This window comes from Microtus pennsylvanicus, chromosome 4 (assembly GCF_037038515.1).
Source record: "Microtus pennsylvanicus isolate mMicPen1 chromosome 4, mMicPen1.hap1, whole genome shotgun sequence".
NCBI classification, from domain to species: domain Eukaryota; kingdom Metazoa; phylum Chordata; class Mammalia; order Rodentia; family Cricetidae; genus Microtus; species Microtus pennsylvanicus.
In genome coordinates this window covers 136,390,806-136,409,988 of record NC_134582.1, presented here as the reverse complement: position 1 = coordinate 136,409,988, position 19,183 = coordinate 136,390,806, and the positions used below count along the sequence as shown (strand labels likewise).

The 19,183-nt window shown below is 44.3% G+C and overlaps 1 protein-coding gene across 2 annotated transcripts in view; it reads left to right on the top strand.

Annotated features, from left to right (window-relative positions):
* The first annotated feature begins 9,745 nt into the window (after positions 1 to 9,745).
* Positions 9,746 to 19,183, top strand: part of Pip4k2a (phosphatidylinositol-5-phosphate 4-kinase type 2 alpha) — a 160,841-nt gene continuing 151,403 nt past the window's right edge. The window contains exon 1 of one of the 2 annotated variants that reach the window (XM_075970594.1): positions 9,746 to 10,025. In XM_075970594.1, the coding sequence (XP_075826709.1) occupies positions 9,882 to 10,025 (144 nt within the window). In that variant the 5' untranslated portion in view covers positions 9,746 to 9,881. The remainder of the gene's footprint in view (positions 10,026 to 19,183) is intronic. The other variant, XM_075970596.1, reaches the window with a different exon arrangement.

Sequence of the window (19,183 nt, the reverse complement as noted above, 5' to 3'; positions counted from 1 at the left end):
GAGAGACTCCAAACCGCTGAGCTGCTGGCTGTGAACGTGAAGGGTGGAGTCAAGAAACAGCCTTTATTGGCTGGGGGAGACAAGGAAATGCGTTTCCTTCAGAGCCCCTGGAGTACGACCCTGCTAGACTTTGAATTTAACCCCTGAAAGCCATCTCAGACTGCCGACTTCCTGAGCTAGGAAAGAATCAACTTGGAATGATTTAAACTAAGTTAAAATAATTTGTTGCTCCCCTCAAATCCTATGCCAAGGTCTCTAGCAGGGCCCCGTCCCTTGGTCGGTTCGGAGAAAGTGGCATGCCACACTGCTAACTTTACTGCAGTTGAGATCAGTGGAGAGATGAAGGCCTTAGAGAGTCTGCGGAAAGCAGTCTACCTGTGTGGATGGCGAGTTCCTTGTACCAGGCAGCTGGGCACTGTTCTTTTCTATTGCCCTTCTGTGGGCAAGGCAGGGTTTAAGCTCACTCACTGCTCAGCTCCCGCTCTCAAGGCTGTGACTCCTGGGAAAGACATCCCAGAAGTTTTTCCTTAGCCAACCATCCCTCCAGCTCTGGTCCTGCCAGCTCTCCCCTTAGCCAAGCATGGTATCTTCTCCCCTCCTTTTTACCCCTTTGGCTTTTAGAAGTTCTTTTTTTATTTTAGCTGAATCATTTATTGACAATATTTTATATTTCTCCTTCATTTCCAAGCAATTGTTAGGGTAAATAGATTTACAATGACATGACAACCTTATTTGTAAAGGGCAAAAATGAAACACAAGATGAGATGCAGGCGAAGCTGAACTTTAGTAAACATTTATAGACTGAAAGGCATTTATTATAAAGGAATAAAGATTAAAAAGAATTAAATACACAAACACCAAATTATTCAAGAAAGTGGAAAAAGATTAAAGAAATCTAAAAAATGAAGAGACTTTAAAACTAAAATTGGAGCCAGATGTGGTGGTGTACACCTTTAACCTCAACTCTCAAAAGGCGAGGGCAGAAGCAGGCGGATCTCTGTGAGTTTGGGGCTAGCCTGGTATACATAGGGAGTTCCTGGCCAGCTGGGGTTATTCATCTCAAATAAAAAGCAGAAGGGAAGGAGGGAAAGGGGTTCAATGAAACCAATGAGAATGCCAGCAGCCAGCAATGACACTTACCAAACTGTTGAACATGTAATGTCTGATGTTGGCAGAAGAAAACAAAAAGATTCCCTTGACAAAATTGTCAGGAGAACAAAATACTTAGGGACAAGCCTAACAGGAAACATGTAAGATCTATGTGAAGGAAATTATCAGCTTTACCGAAGACAAAAAAGAAAGCTTTGTAGCAAATAAAGTGGACGTCCACAGTACATCCTTAGGTAAGAAGCCCCGATGCTATATGTCTAAGCTCAATTTTGTCGGAAAACTTAAAGCGATTCCAATAAGAGAAGTTCATTCTCAAGTTCATAAAAGAAACAAGCTTATATACAATCAAACTTTTTAGAAATAAGAATATGATAATGGAAGATTTGACCAACCAGCAAGTTGCCAAAATATGAAAATACTGTGGATTTTAAAATGAATGATTATGGGAAAATAGATGATAGACTATTGAAATAGTCATCACACATTTTCATCTAAATATAAACTTACTTAGAAAGTGGTATTTTACATCAATCTGCAGGGAAGACCCTAATAATAAACTATACTGGGATATTACCACATACCATGAGTGAAAAACTCCAGAGGAATTGAATAAAAAGGCATTATTAAAAGCATAAAAGTATTCAAAGAACACGTAAAATATTTGTGTGATATTAGAGAAGGGAGGTACATAAATTTGACTATCTTGAAATGTAAAATAACTTTAAAATAAATAATACTTTATTTATTTATTTTTTCAGAGACAAGGTTTCACTATAGCTTTGGAGCCTGGCCGGGAACTCACGCTGAAGACCAGGCTGGCCTCGAGCTCACAAAGATTCACCTGCCCCTGCCTCTCGAATACTGGGATTAAAGGCATGCACAACCCAACCACTGCCCTGTGATTTAGTTAATTTAATAACACTTCCAATATATATACCACACAGACAATTGGTGTCCAGGACAAAGCTCCTCTGCTAAAAAAAAAAAAATAAGGAAGTGGAAAGACTGAACAAACCACAAATTAACAAGCAGGGTGCAAGGCACGAGCTGTGATGCTAGACTGAGGTATTTACTTCTTCTGCTGATTTATTCCCATGTCAGCCCTCTTCAGGCATTTCCCTCTGTGGAAAAGACTCTTCACCAAGGGGGTATGCAGTCTCGGCTTGTCGTAAAACTGACGGAGGAACACGGAGCACAGAAGGTCAGAGCTGAGAGATCGGTAAGTCAGGGACACCCAGGGGCCATTGTCCCCGCACACAAAGAGAACATATCTGTAGACAAACCCAACACACACAAATACTGGGTTTGGGTGGGGCCACCCAGCTCTTTATATATTGAGCAAAGATTAAACATACATACCTGAACCCCCCCAAAAAAATAAATAATGGAAACAAAGTCTGCCAATTAACCAATGAGCAAGTGACCAAACAGTTCTCAAAAGAAGAAATAAAAAGAGCCAATAAATATATTTTAAAGTGTTCAACATTCCTAACCATTGGAGAAATGCAAACTAAGGTGACATTAAAATTCCATCTCAGCCCAGCCAGAATGGCTATCGTGAAGAGGATACACACTGGTGAGGACGGGCAAGGAAGAGAAGCAAGCCCTCATCTCTTGTGGGTGGGATGGTGAACTAGTGTGGCCACTATAGCAATCACTGTGGAAACTCCTCAGAAAAAGTAAAAAGAGAGCTGTCATGTGACTCCACGCTGTCACTCCTGGGCAGATAACTCAAGACCTCCACCTAGAGACACTCGCACAGCTGTGCTCATTGCTGCTCTTTTTACAACAGCCAGGAAATAGAACCGGCTTAGGTAACCATCCGTGGATAAATGAATAATGAAAAGGTGGTGGATTGTGTTTGGCTGTAATGAAAAACGAAATTATGAAACTTGCAGGAAAATGGATGGAACTAGGAGATGTTCTATTAAACAAGGTAACCCAGGCTGAGAATGACAAACAGTGTGTTTTCTCTAGACACAGAGCCTAGCTGCTAATTGCTGAGTATGTATTAGGGGGAAGGAAATGTGAGCAAAAGCCACAAAACTAGAAAAAGGCCCATGAGACAGAAAAAGTGACTTTCATAAAGGGAGGGAAGGAGGGAGGGAGGGAGGGAGGGAGGGAGGGAGGGAGGGAGGGAGAAAGGCAACAGAGCACATGGGATACAAAAGCAAAGGGGAATACTTCGGGCAGAGAGCACATCAGGAAAAGTGGAACCAGAGGGAGGAGTGGTTAGAAACTAATCCAAAGGTAATATGAATTAAAATACCACAAGGAAACCTGTTGTCTTGTAAGGTAATTTAAATGAATGAAGAGAAACAATTTTTTAAAGGAAAATTCATTTTTAAGTGCGGGCATGCTAATTTTTCCTCCAGGCAAAGATAAAATAAAAAAAAAATCAAAACTTTCTCTAGAAGAGAAGAGAAAAATTGACTTCTTGTGTCTTCTGTAAGTTTTGCTATTTGCTTTTTACTCTATTTAAGGAATTACACATTATAATGTTTTTCAATCCATTTTATTGCAGTACTAAGATTGAGACAACATTCCAGAATTAATCAAGATTTATGAAACTCAAAAGGAACAACAACCAAAAGCATGCTAAGTGTTCTTGTGTAGCTCAAGGTTAGAGTGTTGTTTCATGTGCAGGAGGACCTAGATTCTATCCCTAGCACTACAAAAACAACACCCACCCTCCCCCAAACGCCTACACTTTTCCACCGCAAGATTATTAGCGATGTGTTGAACACTAGAAGAGGGCCTAACTAAATACTAGTGCCCTGTGCACCAGAAGTCAGCAGACTTTTGAAGGGAAAGGCTGCACAGGTCACCTGCCCTGTGCCCCAGCTGTGTAGCTGGACTGCAGGGGTGGCCTCCCAACAGCTGTATACAAATCCTAAACAGATGGGTGTGGCTAGTTCTACTTAATTTACAAAATTGGGCATAGGCTGTTCCAGGGACCCAGGAAGCGGTTAAAAAGTGAAGTTCAGGGCTGGGGAAATAGTAAGGAGCAGGAGACCTGGCCTGAAGGCTAGAGGGCAGGAAGGTGCTTGCAGGACCAGATTTGCAACAATGCTCCCTGATAGGCTAAGGGAGTAGGGGTAGGGCGTGGCACAGCCCTGTTCACAGGATGCTCTTCTGTAGCCAGGGATGAGAGAAGGAAAAATTCTCTCTGAAGGGAGCTATAATCCAGATAAATTTCCAGAGCCCTGGGCCTGAGTGGCGGAGATGGAGGTCATTTAAGTAGATGGCAGAAGCTGAGCTAACAGCTGTCTGTGGTCTCCATTCCAAAGCCAGAGACATAAGCCTTTGTCCCCTTTGTCACTCCTAGCAGAAGGGAATTGAGTTTGCACTGAGCAGTCCCTAATGGAGACAGACAATGCCAATTTAATCTTAAAAAGCCCCCATCAAGTTCTCTGCTGCTGAGTAAACAGCTGCATGAACTTGAAGGTGAATAAAGGAAATTACAAGAACTTTGTATACATGACATTTGTGATAATGAGATCAGTCACTGTTCCTCCCATGTGCAAAATGCTCTAAGCATAGTGTTACGGAGAGAGGAAGCAGTATGTTCCGTGTGTGCAGTATGTTTCTGTCTACATAAAAGCAACGCATATGAGAGCCTGGTAATGGCTGTGCATAGAAATGAGGTCAGAGGCGTGTGCTGGGATGCTGAGCAAAGGGCAGGGGAGTAAAGGGGAAATGGGAGGGCAGAGGAGCGGGAAGCAGGGGAAAGGGTCTTCCCCTGTTTAGTCCATTCGCTTTCTGCCCCTTTCTCTCTTTATAGGAATGGATTTGATCAATTTAGTACAAAGGCAATGGCGGAAAAGCCAAATCTGGCACACCGCAAGTGCCATCACCTCAGGGCTCCCTCTGGACCCCATGGTCCTTCCTTCATCTGCCCACGGTGCTTCCTCCTTCCTTTCTCTGCATTCAGAGTGCCACCCCTAGAATTCCACTATGGCACGCCCCAAATAGCACAAAACCCAGTTAACTTTGGGTTTATCTTCTCCACCAAGAAGAGCCAGGAATGTGTCTTATTCATCTTTACTCTGAGGATCTTCTCAACTCTTAGTGCATAGGCAATGAACAATGACTAAAAGAGATAGCAAGCCTATTTCTGTCTTCAGATAAGTCTCTCTGAGTTCTATTTTACCAAGGTTCTAAAATACCAGTTCAATGACCTACTTAAATTTTGATTTTGAAAGCTAAAACAGAAAAAGCTTCAATGAAGAGAGGGGAAAAAAAAGCCTTCATTGAGGATTAATTTTGACAAACACCAACTCACCGAGGAAGAATCGTGCCATGATTAAGACGATGCAGGCAGGACAGAAATAATACCAATAGCCAACGATCCCTAGTCCTTAAAGTCCAAACCTAACGTTTATGTAACAGTGACGTGTTTGGCACCTTCTGTGCAATACAGGCTGCTAGCTGGCCCTGAAAATGTTTTAAAAATTAAAAGGTGTTTTTTCTGAGTATGTAAAACCTATGAAGCTTAACTTTGCCAAATTTTACAAGACTTGCAAAGCGACTAGGGCATGTCTGAGACACCAGGTTATTAACAGAAAGTCACTAGCCCGTGACACCTAAATCCCAAATGGAAAACGCTCAGAAGCAGAATTGTGAGGGCCTTGTACAGGGACAGAGAAATCTTGGCGAGTTCTTAGTCTATGATACGCTTATTGGGAACGAAGCTGCTCTGGGCTCAAGGTTTGGGAGCGTGGGAGGACCTGGGCTGCTGTGACAGCATGTGTCCCTTGACTGATGGCTCTGGAGCTACTTCTGCTTCTGCAGGAGGCCTCAACAGCTTTCAGGAACTGAGAATGGGTGAAGAGGAAGTGGAAACCACCAGGGGAGCAGTGGAGACCACTTTGGTACCCCTAGTTCCTCCTAGTGGCTGGGAACTGCCTGACATTAACTCAGACCCTTGGTCTGAACAGGACAGAAGGAAGACCACTGTTCTTTGCTTTTGCTCTTCCCTTCAGTTCCCAGAGGCATGCAGAGCATGGGGAGCTCTCTCTGATGCACCCAGCACCTTGAAGACAGCCTTGAGCTGTCCTGGTGACCTCATGTCTCATTGCATGAGGTTTATTCCAAATCTATGCACCAATTTCCTGCCTTCCTTGTCTTCTTTCCTGTCCCCTTTCCCATGTCCTTCCTTTCAATATAAGTCTATACTGGTTTCAAACTCAGAATCTTCTTGTCCCAATCTCCCAAGTGCTGGCTTGCAGGTGTGTGTCACTTTACTGGGGGCCTGGATTTTCTTCAGTGAAGAATCAATGTGACATATACTCCTCCTCAGAAATAAAGAATAAGAAAACAAACAAACAAAAACCCAACCCAGCCGGGCAATCCTAGCACTCAGGAGGCAGAGGCAGTCGGATCTCTATGAGTTTGAGGCCAGCCTGGTCTACAAGAGCTAGTAGTTTCAAGCCAGCTCCAAAAAAACTACAGAGAAACCCTGTCTCGAAAAACCAAACCAAACCAAACAAAAAAACCAAAAACAAAAACAACCCAACTCTATTAAGGAGACTTTTAACTGCTTTGTTAAACTACCTCCCAGCAGGGAGCTCAGGTTTGTAGCTGCACCCCGCCCCGCCCAACCCCCACTTTACAGCACTCTGCTCCCTCCCATTAGCATCACTGCCAAGCTTCCAGATTTCTGTAACAGTCTCCTCATTTGATTCCTTTATTTGACATTTAGGTCTCTTTCATCTCTTTGCCACCCTAGAGCCACTGGGATCGTTTAATAAACAAACCCTCTAATTCCCAAGCTCCGCTGCATTCATTCTTTGCTAGGTCTTGGTCACTGGCCTGGATAGCTCCCCTGGCTCTGTGCTCTGACTGCCTCCTTTCTGCTGTGCCATGGCAGAAGCCCTCTTGATGGCCGGCCTACTCTCCCTAGCTGACTCCTTTTCTTCCAGACTTGCATACTTTTTCCCTTGGAGAGGTTTTTCTGAGTCTCCCCTTCCCCCACTCGTATCTTGTTATATATTTCAAGCTGACTTTAAACTTGAGGTCCTCCTGCCCCCACCTCCTGATTGCAGGATTACAGCATGCACAACCCCTGGGCTGGGCTTATTTTCTGCCTGGTATCTGGTGAGGGCCTCACGCTATCCAATAGGATGAAGGGCATCAATGGTGATATAGGCAAACATGCTGGAGAAACGGCATTTTTATAAGCCGGTCCTCACTTACAAATGGACTGATGTGTTCTTGACGGTTCTTACAATCCAATCACCTTTCCAAAGTACTACCTTTCAGATTCGACACATATTTCATTTCTGGTTGAACGCCTTAGTCATCATGACACCTTTATCTTTGTTGCTTTGATAGAGGGATTCATTACTGTTTTATGTGTGTGAATCAAGTTGGTTACAGCAAAAGACAGAATAAACAAAGCAACTGCTGCAAGAAGCTGTAACAACTCAACACCAGGAACTTTCAATACCATACATTTCCCTGTCTTAGTACTTGGCTTCAGGAACATTCCTGGCAGAGAGGATGACCTTGACCTCAGAACAAACAGCAGGACAGTCCAAATGCAAATAGACGTGGCTCCCTTGACAGTGGAGGCAGCCTGCTCAGGTGCTGAATCAGGATTCAGCAGGATGTATCAAGGTTTCATGATTCTACCTGCACTTTCCTGTCCTTGTCTATGCTCCTCTCAGGAAAAATGACCTCTGCCCCATCTGTGTTCATTCTTCTCTCTGAAGGATCGCCTGACAATGTCCAAGGGTGTCCATTTCCTCTTCTTGTAGGCTCAACTAGCTCTTTGACCTCACTGAATTCGGTTTTTCAGCGAGCCCATTGTCTTGCATTATTAATATACAATTAAGTACATTACAGCCATTGTGAACAAATACAGAGCTTCAGAGGCACTGAAGTGGAAGGATTCATTTCAACTGGAGGCAAGAGGTCATTGTTTCCCAGGGCCAGGGCTGCTACAGGTTTATGTGGGGTGGCAATGAAGAGCAATAATCGATGATGAGAAGCTCTTGAGTCTGGGTCAATGAAAATTTGTTAAATAAATAAACTCCTAACTGGATTAACACCACTATGACTGTTACTTCCAATAGAGCATGAGAAACAACTTGTGAGCTGTGTAGGATGTTGGATTTGGCTGTGGATATGTGTGTAAGGGTGCTTGTGGACAGGATATGTACACTGGTTTAGACCAGCTCTTTTCTGAGGTCAGGGGAGAGTTTATGGGTTAGCAGCAAGCAGCAAGGTAAGGACTGTACACTTCTTTTTTGAGGCAAGGTCTCTCTCTTGTATATCAAGCTGGCCTCGACTGAACTATCTGAGGATAAACTTGAACTTCTGATCCTCTTGCCTCGTCTCCCGAGTGTCAGGAATACGGATCTGCAACGTTATGATCTACTGCTGATTTTTAGTCTAACAAACATTCTGTAGACTAGTCCGTAAAGTGGTATATGTCAGATTATACCTATTAACACGAATAACTCGTCTCTGTTTAAACAGTTTGACTAGCTAGAACTATAGGTCAAGCCCACGACTTCTAAGCACCAATTTGTATCGTTTTTGGTACCATCCTCTTCTTAGCTATTAAAAGAAGCAAGGTATCATTCAGAGTATGATCAAGCTAGAACGGCCAAGAGGATGTAGGGGGAGACCTCAGAGTCGGAAGGCCAAATGAAAAAGAGCAAAGGAAGGCCACCACAGGATCTGCCACCTCCCTTGGTTCTCTATCTCTTATTCTTTGTCTTCTTGAAAGACCAAAGTAGGACATTAGACTTACTTGGCATGGTAAATGTCGGGATGAGGGTTAAATTTCAGTGTGGGAGTGGTGGTGGCGGAAGATGAAAACATTTTCAAATTAGGTGAGTTCCTGATTAAGAGAAGGAAGGTGTAGCACGCAAAGTGGTTGATGGATTCCAAGCAAACTGTACAGTTTGGGACAGAGCGCTTCTATCCAAAGCATGACTTTCAGGGAGGAATCCTAGGGTTGGCTGGGACTGACAGTCTAGTGTTGCAGCAGCAAGGGAAGGCCCAACCAGAAACCAAAAGGCATAAGGTTAGAAGTTCAAAGCAGGGACTCTCTGGCAGACAGCTGACAAAGAGGAGTAGGCCAAGGTCCTTTCCCTCGAAGCTGGGAAAGCCCGGGTCCCAGTAAAATGCTCCCGGTCCCATGAACTCTCCTGGCCCTTGTCAAGGGAAGAGATGGTTCCAGGATACTCCTGCCTGCCCCTGGCCCACGCATCTGAGGGTTCCCTCCTCGGGGTTCCCTCCACTCCGTATCCTTTCCTCGCTCCTCCTAGGACCAAGGGAGGGATGCTTGCGTGAGTGCCCGCACTCCCTAGCAATCTCCGCTGAGGGTCAGTCGTGGCCGTCCAGGGAAACTCGCCTGGCGCCGGTGTGGTAGAGCAGAGAACAGCCTAACGGTCCGGCATCCGCATCCGCACCCGCCCCGCCCGTCGGCGCCGCTGCCCCGCCCGCCTCTGCGTCATGACGCCGGCGCCCAACGCGGAAGCCGCCGGCCCGCCTGGACCAGCCGCGGGCTGTGCGCGGAGCCGCGGCGGGCGGGAGCCGGGCGGGGGCGCGAGGCGAGCGCAGCTGCAGCTTAGGCGGCTGAGCGCGCGGAGCGGGCGGAGCGAGCGCCCAGGACCGAGCGCGGGCGGAGCGGGGCTGGAGCAGTGGCGCAGCGGCGGCTGCCCCGGGGGATGCGGCTGCCTCCCCGGGCCGGCGTGTAGGGAGGGCGGGTCCCCGGCCTTGGCGGCGAGGCAGTGGAGGGGACCGAGACTGCGGCCATGGCGACCCCCGGCAACCTGGGGTCCTCCGTCCTGGCGAGCAAGACCAAGACCAAGAAGAAGCACTTTGTGGCTCAGAAAGTGAAGCTGTTCCGGGCCAGCGACCCGCTGCTCAGTGTGCTCATGTGGGGGGTCAACCACTCGGTAAGTCTGCTCTGCGGCGCGCTCCTCTTGCTCCTCGGGCTCAGCCTTCCCAGCTCGGCTTCTCTTGCAGCTACAGTGGTGGCAGGGCGGGGACCTCTGGCCGGTTGGCTCGGCCGGTCCCGGGCCCTCTGGCTGCTCGCCTCTCCGGGTGCCCCTAACCCCACGACATGCGTCCACTCCCTGGGTTCCTCCGGTGCGGCTTGCGCCACCTTTGAAACCCAGGATGGGTGCGGGATGAGAAGCGTTCCATGTGCTTCCGAACCTCTCCGCGCCTGTGCTGCCCCGCATCCGTCCTCCCGCTGGTCGGTGCCCGCTGCCTGGGAAGTGGGAAGTTTGTGCGGGGACCGACTCCGCCTCAGCTGTCAGCCCCGGCGGGAGAATGCTCAGGGCCCAGTTCGAGCTATCGCTCCCCTCTCCGGACCGATAGGCCCGCGTGTCCTGGGCCAGCGGGCAGGTGTACCTGTCCCTCCCTGTCAGGGAGCGTCCGGAGCTGCCCGCGGGAGGACTGGAGTGAACCAGAAGATTTTGGGCGGCAGCTTGAGAGCGTAGCTTTCTTTTTTCATTTAATGGCAGTATTATCGGACTCAATGAGGAATTTTATTTTTTATTTTTTTGCAATGGAAAAAGGCAACGTAAATATGGCCCTGATGCTGAGCATCTTCGTCCTTTTCCCGCATCGCCCGGCCGCTGTGCCCGCTCCAAATCTCCTGGCGGGGAGTCCCTCCCCCCCCTCCGGGAGCCAGGCAGAAGTCACCGACTGCGGAAGGGCAGCCAGGGTGGTGACAGACGGAGGGGTACCCGGCGGGCGCGGGTTGGAGGGGGTCTAGAGTTAATTACATCCGTTTGAAGGGTTGTTTAAAAGGCTGGAGGGAAGCGCGTTGGGAAGGTTAGCCTAGCGCACAGCCAGGGGTGGAGGAAGGCGCGCGGCTGGCTGCGGACTCTGCAGACTGCGGTGTGAGGGGCTGAAATAGCCTCCTGCTGATCTGACAGCGACACTACTCCAGCAGCTTTAATCTACTTAGATGGGATCAAGAAACATGATAGGCGCTGTTGGCTGAGCCGTGAAGTTTCAATGAGCTTGTGAATTTTGACCGTGACCTTACCCACTGCAGTCAGCCAGCTTGGGAGGCAGAGCTTGAGCCTGCTGCCCTGCTTTTGATTTCGGTGGATGCCCAGGTGTCCTTTTCAGTGTAATGGAAATGACAGAAAGCCAGCGTGGGTTCTTACACTCTCAAATTAACGGAGTTGTTTAAAATGGCTCCATATCTTTTATTTGTACTTTCTTTCCCAAGCGGAGCTGGAGAGAGGTGAAACGGTATAAAGATGATTGTGTTTGCCTGGAATGATTTAAAAAGTTGAGAAATGGTTATTTCCTACCAGTTTACTGCCTGGTCTACTGAAGTTCTCTTTAACTTTCTGACTTCTTTAGCTGTTAGGAATGTCAACAGCAGACACCAATGCACCCCCCCCCCCCCCACACCACCCAGTTTTATTACAGATAATGAAGTTACAGTTTTCCGTTGTAATAAGCCTATAATTTACTTATGTTTGCTTTTGTAAAGTTATTTTTCTATTTCCTTTGCTATTTGCAGCTCCCAAATTACTGCAATGGGGCCCTATAAATACAAGTAGGTAGCTGGTTGTGGACCCATGTTTATGGGTTCGTTCCTTTCTTTCTTTCTTCCTTCCTTCCTTCCTTCCTTCCTTCCTTCCTTCCTTCCTTCCTTCCTTCCTTCCTTTCTTTCCTTTAGGAGTTCTGGTGTTTTGGTAAGGTGTGTGTGTGTGTGATCAAGTTTAATATAGTAAAGTAGTCTCAACATTATGCTGCTGGGGGAAAAGAGTAGCTATTTGGGAATTAGTCAGAATTCCAGTCCACTTAAAAAAAGTTGTCTTTGGGCATGCTTCACTGTAACAGTTGGGTTGCTACCTTGTGTTTATTTTGAGTTGCTACATTTGTTTTCCAGTTGTTCTACTTAGAAAATACTGAGGGAATGATGGCAGGACATGTAGACTTACTTTCTGCTGCTCTCAAGAACAGTTTCTAATTAATTCTAAGAATATGCACCAGCAGAATAGTGTATCATGTAAGCATGTTATTAATGCAACACATACCAGCGCATGCAGAGCCTGCCACAGTGGAGAGAGTTGCTAAAATGCCTCTCTCATCAATGCCCATGTGTCTTTTTTTTTTTTTTTGGAGCATGGGTTGACAAGAAAGTTTTGTTTCTTCATCTTCTAGCAATGTATTATTTAAAAAATAATAAAACTTGCATACTTGGAAGGCATGTATTTTTGGTTGGTTTTATTTTAGCAAATGATTATTGGTGCCAGAAAGATGTTTTATCATGCTTTGCTGTGCACCAAAGTTTATAGTATAATATTAGAATAAGTAAGTCCACATTATCAATAATGAACATGTATATAAATGGGGACATTTGAGAAAGCGTGGCAGAGAGGCTGGTAATTCAAATCAGAGCCTTTCCCTTGTGGTTCTAGGATTAGCGGGGGCAATTTTATAATGTAATTTGTTTTTAAAATTTCATCAGACTTTTAATTGGATATTTAAAGTAACCATAAATTTGGAGCACTGAAGGGAAACCATACATTTTTATCACATGAACATTTTGTGGTAGGATTGGGCCTCTTCTGTATGCTATAGCAAAAAGCTCGTTGAGTCTGTTTGAATTCTATTCATTTATTTGGCTTCTCAAGACAGGGTTTCTGAGTAGCCCACACTGTTCTGGAACTCGCACTGTTGACTAGGCTGGTCTTGAACTCCGAACTCAGAGATTTGCCTCGCTCTGCCTCTGAGTGCAGGGATTAAAGATGTGCCATCACTACCTGGCTGAATTCTGTCTTTAACTGTGACTATTCACCTTGGCATATTAGCCAGTTTTGGGGATCAATGTTTATACCTGGGAAATGGGATGCAAATTTTTGTTTTTGTTTTTTAAGTTGACAGTTTAACTGTTTTTCCAGGTAATGGTCGAATAGCATCATATTAGGAGTCCCAGAATGTGCAGCAGGCTTTTGGGGATGTTTCAAAGCCTGAATGGAGACAAGTCTGTGGTGGTTTTAGAAGGCTGCATGGAGTGTGCCAGGTTGATTGTAGCTGAGTTCATTGCCATCTCTTGAGTCAAAGTCTATTTGATTGAAATGTAGAAACTTGCAATTGAGGCCAAAACCTTCAAGTCCATTGTAGTGGAAATGAAAATCTTGATTTGGACGATGCGCAGTGTGGAGAATAAACCTGCCATTGTACGCTTAATTTAATATGTAAGTGCTTTCTAACCTAAAATCTCCATCAGGGAGTGGATCCGTGCCAACTTTTATTTTAAGCAGAGAATATAATTGAATACATAAAGAAAAAGATGACTTAGGAAGGCAGTTTTATCTTGTTATGTTTGAAATTAAACTAAAAATGATCAGGCAGTTAGCTTCTTAAAATGGGATTTTAATAGTGTAGGGAGTATGTTGAATGCTATGCGCCAAGACTTGTTTTAAATAGATATTCTAAAAGATTTTTATACACTGTGAAATGTGAGCTATTTGGATTAGTATTTCCAACCCTATTTAGATATAAGAAGGAAGACACAGTCTTATCTGTATAGAGAAACATGTAAAACAAATATTGTTTTTAGAAATAGCCACTTTGTTGATATTAAAGTTTTGTGGCTTCAAGCCATAGAAACGCCATAGGTTACAGGAGAAGGCTTAAGTGTGATGGTAACTTTGGAGATAGTCACAGTGGAGGGGAGGGTGGGAACCAGAACATGGGAAGAACCAGGTACTTTGCTACCGTCTGACTTTGCCATCTGACTTACTTACCTTTCCCTGTTCATAGCTGCTGAGGAACTCCATGGGTGTGGGAACTGAAGAGTTCCTAATTTCAGCTTGTCATTTCTGCTCCCCACAAGGGGGGGGGGGTCAGTGTGAGGCAGACATCTTCCCTGGTATTATAAAGTTAGCGTTGATCTTGATGGCTGTCGGAATCTATATGTGCCAATCTTAGGACAGCATGCCTTGTCATGTATGATTTGGAGAGTCTGAAACATGCACTGTCTTCGCAGTAAGGTAGGGCCTGGAGATAGATAATATTGTATTCCAGAAATGTAATTTCTTCTGGGTTTATGTTTGGATATAGACAAAAGAAGGAGGAGTCTAGGTGTAAAAGTGATTTGGATTACTTTTTTTTTAATGATAATGACTGAAAATAACATAATGAGGCAATTAAAATCTAAAGTAGCTAGATATCAAATGGACTCACCGAGTGGACCCCGGCTAGCCACGCATTCCGGAACTAGCCCCACACTGGTTCTTTTCCCCTTTATGTCATCCTGGAGTTTTCTACTGAGGCGGTGGTCTACTGCTCCATTCTCCATTAATCAAACACCTTAGCACCTCTTTAGTATGCAAAATGCTGCCCCAAGGCAGAATGAGCTGCTGTGCCTTAGAAAGACTGCCAGCAAGAACTGCAATAACCAACAAAATCTCTGTTAAGTTGACAGAGCATGCGGCAGTCGTGAGAAGTTAATTCTGCCAGCATGCACTTGAAAAACATAAATTCACATTGACATGAGTTGGTGCAGTTTGGCCATCATGATTTGTGGTCAAGTTGAGCAGGTTCAATTCCTGCTTCATTGTTTGTTCATGGGTCTTTGAGCAGTTAGTTTATCCACCTGAGCCTCAGTTTGTGCGTTCTTAACATGGAGATAATGATGACTGCCTCAAGGTGCTATTTTGAAGGTGAAATGAAACAATCTATTAGAGACCTAGTGGTGTGTAACAAGGAGTCAGTACCAAATTTGGATGCAGTCAAGTTGGTAACATATTACTAAGCACTAGATCAACTGTTTTCCAAATTTATTGTGCCTATAAATCCCAAGCTCACTTGTGGCTTTTCAGCTACTGATTCAGCAGGTCTGGTGAGGATGACAGCTGAGTCTTTCACCTTTGGTATGATCTGAGGTGATGCTAATGGTTTGAGTCTCTGGGCCGTACTTTGTGAAGCAAGGCAGCAGAAGGAAGGACATTAAACATAGAAATGTCTTCACAGCAATAGAAAAGTGACTAAGACAGCCGGCAAGGATTGTATTATTTACTGTTCTCATTGATGTGATAAAATTCGTGACAAAAGCGATTTAAGGGATTGCATGTTTGGCTCACAGTTTGAGGCAACACCATAGCATGGCAGGGCAGCCATGGTAGTGGGAACAAGAGGGAGAGATCAAATCTGCAGTCAAGGCTTAAGAGAAATTGATGTTGATGTTCAGCTAGCTCTTTCTCCATTTTGATTGAATCTGGGACCCCCAACTCATGGTATAGTGCTGTCTACATTCAGGGTAGATGTTCTCTGCTCAGTTAAACCTTCCTGGAAATACTCTCGTAGACACAACCCAAAATATGTTTCCATTGTGATTCAAAATCTTGTCTTGTTGACAATGAAGATTAACTACCAAAAGGTAAATTAGATCTCAAAAGGGGAAGGAGAATGGTGGGGCTTGGCTTTGAGAGCAGGATAGAGGAAGAAAAAAGAGGAAATAAGAAACAACTGAGGGAGGCTGTTCCAGATAATACAGGGTTGTGGATGTGCATTTTGAGGGTTATTGCTTCAGGGATGGAGGAAGAAAGAGAGATAGAAAGATTAAGTATCAAAGTTGTGGATGAGTAAAGAATTTTATTTTAGGAAGATTAGGAGTGGAAGGTGAGAAATGCTATCCAATTTAGAAATGTATTTTCTTTGGCTACATCTCGTTCTTTTTTTTTTTTTTTTGAGACAGGGTTTCGCTGTAGTTTTAGAATGAACCTGTCTTGGAACTAGCTCTTGTAGACCAGGCTGACCTCGAACTCACCTCAAACTCTGATCTGCCTGCCTCTGCCTCTGTTTCCCAAGTGCTGGGATTAAAGGCGTGTGCTACCACCACCCGGCTTTACATCTCATGCTTCTGTTTTTTATTTCTTGTTCATCTTTGTTGACTTTATTTTCCTTTTTCCTAGATTATTATTAAAGCCTATTAGCTAAGGTCTCTATGTGTGCTTTTATTACCATTTCTTTCCTTTATTGCTCCATGGGGTCCCATGGTAGTGAGATAGAAGAAGCCCAGCTCCTACTCTTAAAATAATACTCCTAAATGAATCCTGTCGGGTTCATAGTTCCTGCATTCTGTCCATGGACCATGCAGGGATTCAGGGAGCCTAGCGGAGAACATGGTGGTATAAGTGAAGCTGTGCAGTTAGCAGTGGGCCGGATGCTGAGCCAGAGAACTCAAATAGGTTGAATCCATGAACTGCATGGTTGAGTGCCTGGTATGTGTGGGATTTTGCCCTGTACCTTAACCACAAGCCCAGGAGTCTGTTATCATTTCTTCTAGATCTTTTCTATACAGTTCTTAGTGTTAAAAGCTGTTCTTGGGTAGACAAATCGTGAGCTATTGATACTGGGTAAAACTGTTTAAAATCATTTTTTTTCCACGACAGAGAAAGTCATTTTTGTGGAAAGCATGTAGGCAGAAAATAAATGTATAATCTATTCATGTAAGACATTGTTGAAGAGTTTTAGAATAGTAACTTACTGTGTTGGTCAGAATTCTTGTCACTTTGATAAGCAACACCCTAAACAGAGAGAAACAACTTACAAACAAGAAAAGTTTATTTTTGGGTCATGTTGCTTTGGGCCTGAGAGGAGGCAGTGCTGGGAGCAGGGGACTGATGCTGCTCAGCTTATGGCCTTCTGGAAGCAGAGTGGGAGGACGGGAATGTGTCGCAGGCAAAATTACTCCCTTCAATGGTGTGGCTCCAGTTCCCCACTTCTTAAAATGAGGCCCTACCTTCCACAGATACCATCTCCCAAGAGTCTTTTAAGACTTGAATCTCAGCCGGGCGGGCGATTGTGGCGCACGCCTTTAATCCCAGCACTCAGGAGGCAGAGGCAGGCGGATCTCTGGGAGTTCGAGACCAGCCTGGTCTACAAAGCTAGTTCCAGGACAGGCTCCAAAGCCACAGTGAAACCCTGTCTCAAAAAACCAAAAAAAAAAAAAAAAAAGACTTGAATCTCTCAAGGGTTAAACTGTTGGATATGTCAGAGCGTTTATGCTTTAATCCTCTCTAGAAATGTTTTCATAGTCTCACTCATCTGACAATCAAAATTAACCCCACACTTACCTAAAGATGAATTTGTCTGTCTCTTTCTTCTTTTAATTTTTAAAGGTTTGTCCTGCCTCACAGTTTCAGAGGGTTTTTGGGTAAATGTATGTATTTATTACTTGTGTTCTGTGGCTTGTGTGGAGAGCAGAGGATGAGCTTGGGGAGTTGTTGTTCTCTTTCCACCTTTACATGGCCTCAGGGGATTGATCTCAGGTGTCAGACTTGCTTGGCAAGTGATTTTTATTTGTTGAGCTATTATTCCAGCCCCATGTTAAGTGTTTCGAGTGTAAGTCTTAATAGTTTTTCAAATGGAAGTAGTTAGGAGCTAGGTTGTGGCCTGGAGCCTCTTGTGATAACACTTACTCTAGAGATTGTGATGTGGAATGTTAGGATAGGTATTCTTGACCTGGCAGTAGGATTATGTCCTGATAACCCTAGCATAATTGAAAATATCCTGGATGCTTTTACTACTCTAACTTTCAGGACATCTAGCTCAGCCTAACCTATTTGAAGTGTGTTCAGAACACTGGCACTGGCCTACATTTAGGCAAGGTTATTTTTCCTGTTGCTATGGTAAAATACCCTGGCAAATATTTATTTCGGCTCACTATTCCAGGTTGTAGTCCATCACAACAGGAAGTTGTGGAGGCAGATGCTTAAGGTTGTTCGTCACATGGTATCCATTGTTTCCATCCATTACATTGTATCCATTGTATCAATTCATCACATTGTATCCATTGAATCATCACATCATTGTATCCCTTTATCATATTGTATTCATTGTATCCATCAATCGTTGTATCCATCCATCACATTGTATGGGTTCAGAAACAGAAAGGGATGAATGCTTCTCTCTAGATCACTTCTTTATACAGTCTAAGATTGCAACCTAGGGAATGAGGCCACTCACAGTGGATATGTCTTCTTGCCTCAGTCTAATCAAGATAAATCCCATACAAGCATGCCCAGAGACCTTTCACAGAAGTGTTTCTGGATCTCATCAAGTTAATACCAAGATCAAACATCACATGATGTAAGACAAAGTCTATATTGTTGAAATAAAGTGTTGACTGTCAAGTAATTTATTTAATATTACCTGAAAGTGAGAACTGAAATGGGTATATGATTATGCCTTATACCATTGGAGGTTGAAAAATTGCATCATCACCAGTGTTTTGGACTGTACTTGTAAAATGCCTAAGTAGTTGCTGGCACATATTAAGTTCTTATTAAATTTCCATTATTATTTTAAAAATACCCTAAGTGTTAAGATATGGTAAGTTATTAGGTTATAAGTTAAATTAATTGTTACTTCATCCTGGCTCATAGTATCAGATTATTATTATATCTGGTATTATGTATCTGTGAGTTATGAATTATTATCTTAGAATTTTCCACTTGCCCTAACTTTGCTTTATCTCTTTGTTATCATGTTCATTTTTGTATCTTTAATGCCTTCGCTAGTGACTGGGTGGTTAAAGGTGTCAAAATTTAATTCACATTCATTATTATAAATTATATGAGCTTGAATTGATATCTCACCTTTTTCAAAAGAATATGAGATGCTTTAAGGCACTTTAGCTTCAAATTGAACACGTTATGGGCTTTACCTTCAAACTGCTCATAACCTCAGGGAAAATAGACACAGGACAGACACATGCACACACATCTGGAGTATTGGAGATTCTGGGGCATAGGCTGTTGAGCAGTGTGGGCAGGCATAAGCGTTGTTAAGAAGATCACACTGAGCACAATCGCAAAGAAGGTGAAGAGCTTGGGCATGAAAATGGAGGAAGACCACTCCAGCCAGAGGAATCAGCTGCTGCAAAGGCCTAGAAGCTCACAAGGAAGGCTGTATGGCAGTAGCAGAGCAAAGCGGGGTGGTAGGAAATGGGGGCTGAACAACCAAGAGCTGGATCATGACTGCTTCTGTTTGGGGACTTGAAGAAGTCTTCAGAAGAGGTGACATTGAGGGGGAAGTTACAAAAGATGAAACGTGGTCTGTGAGGCCAAGG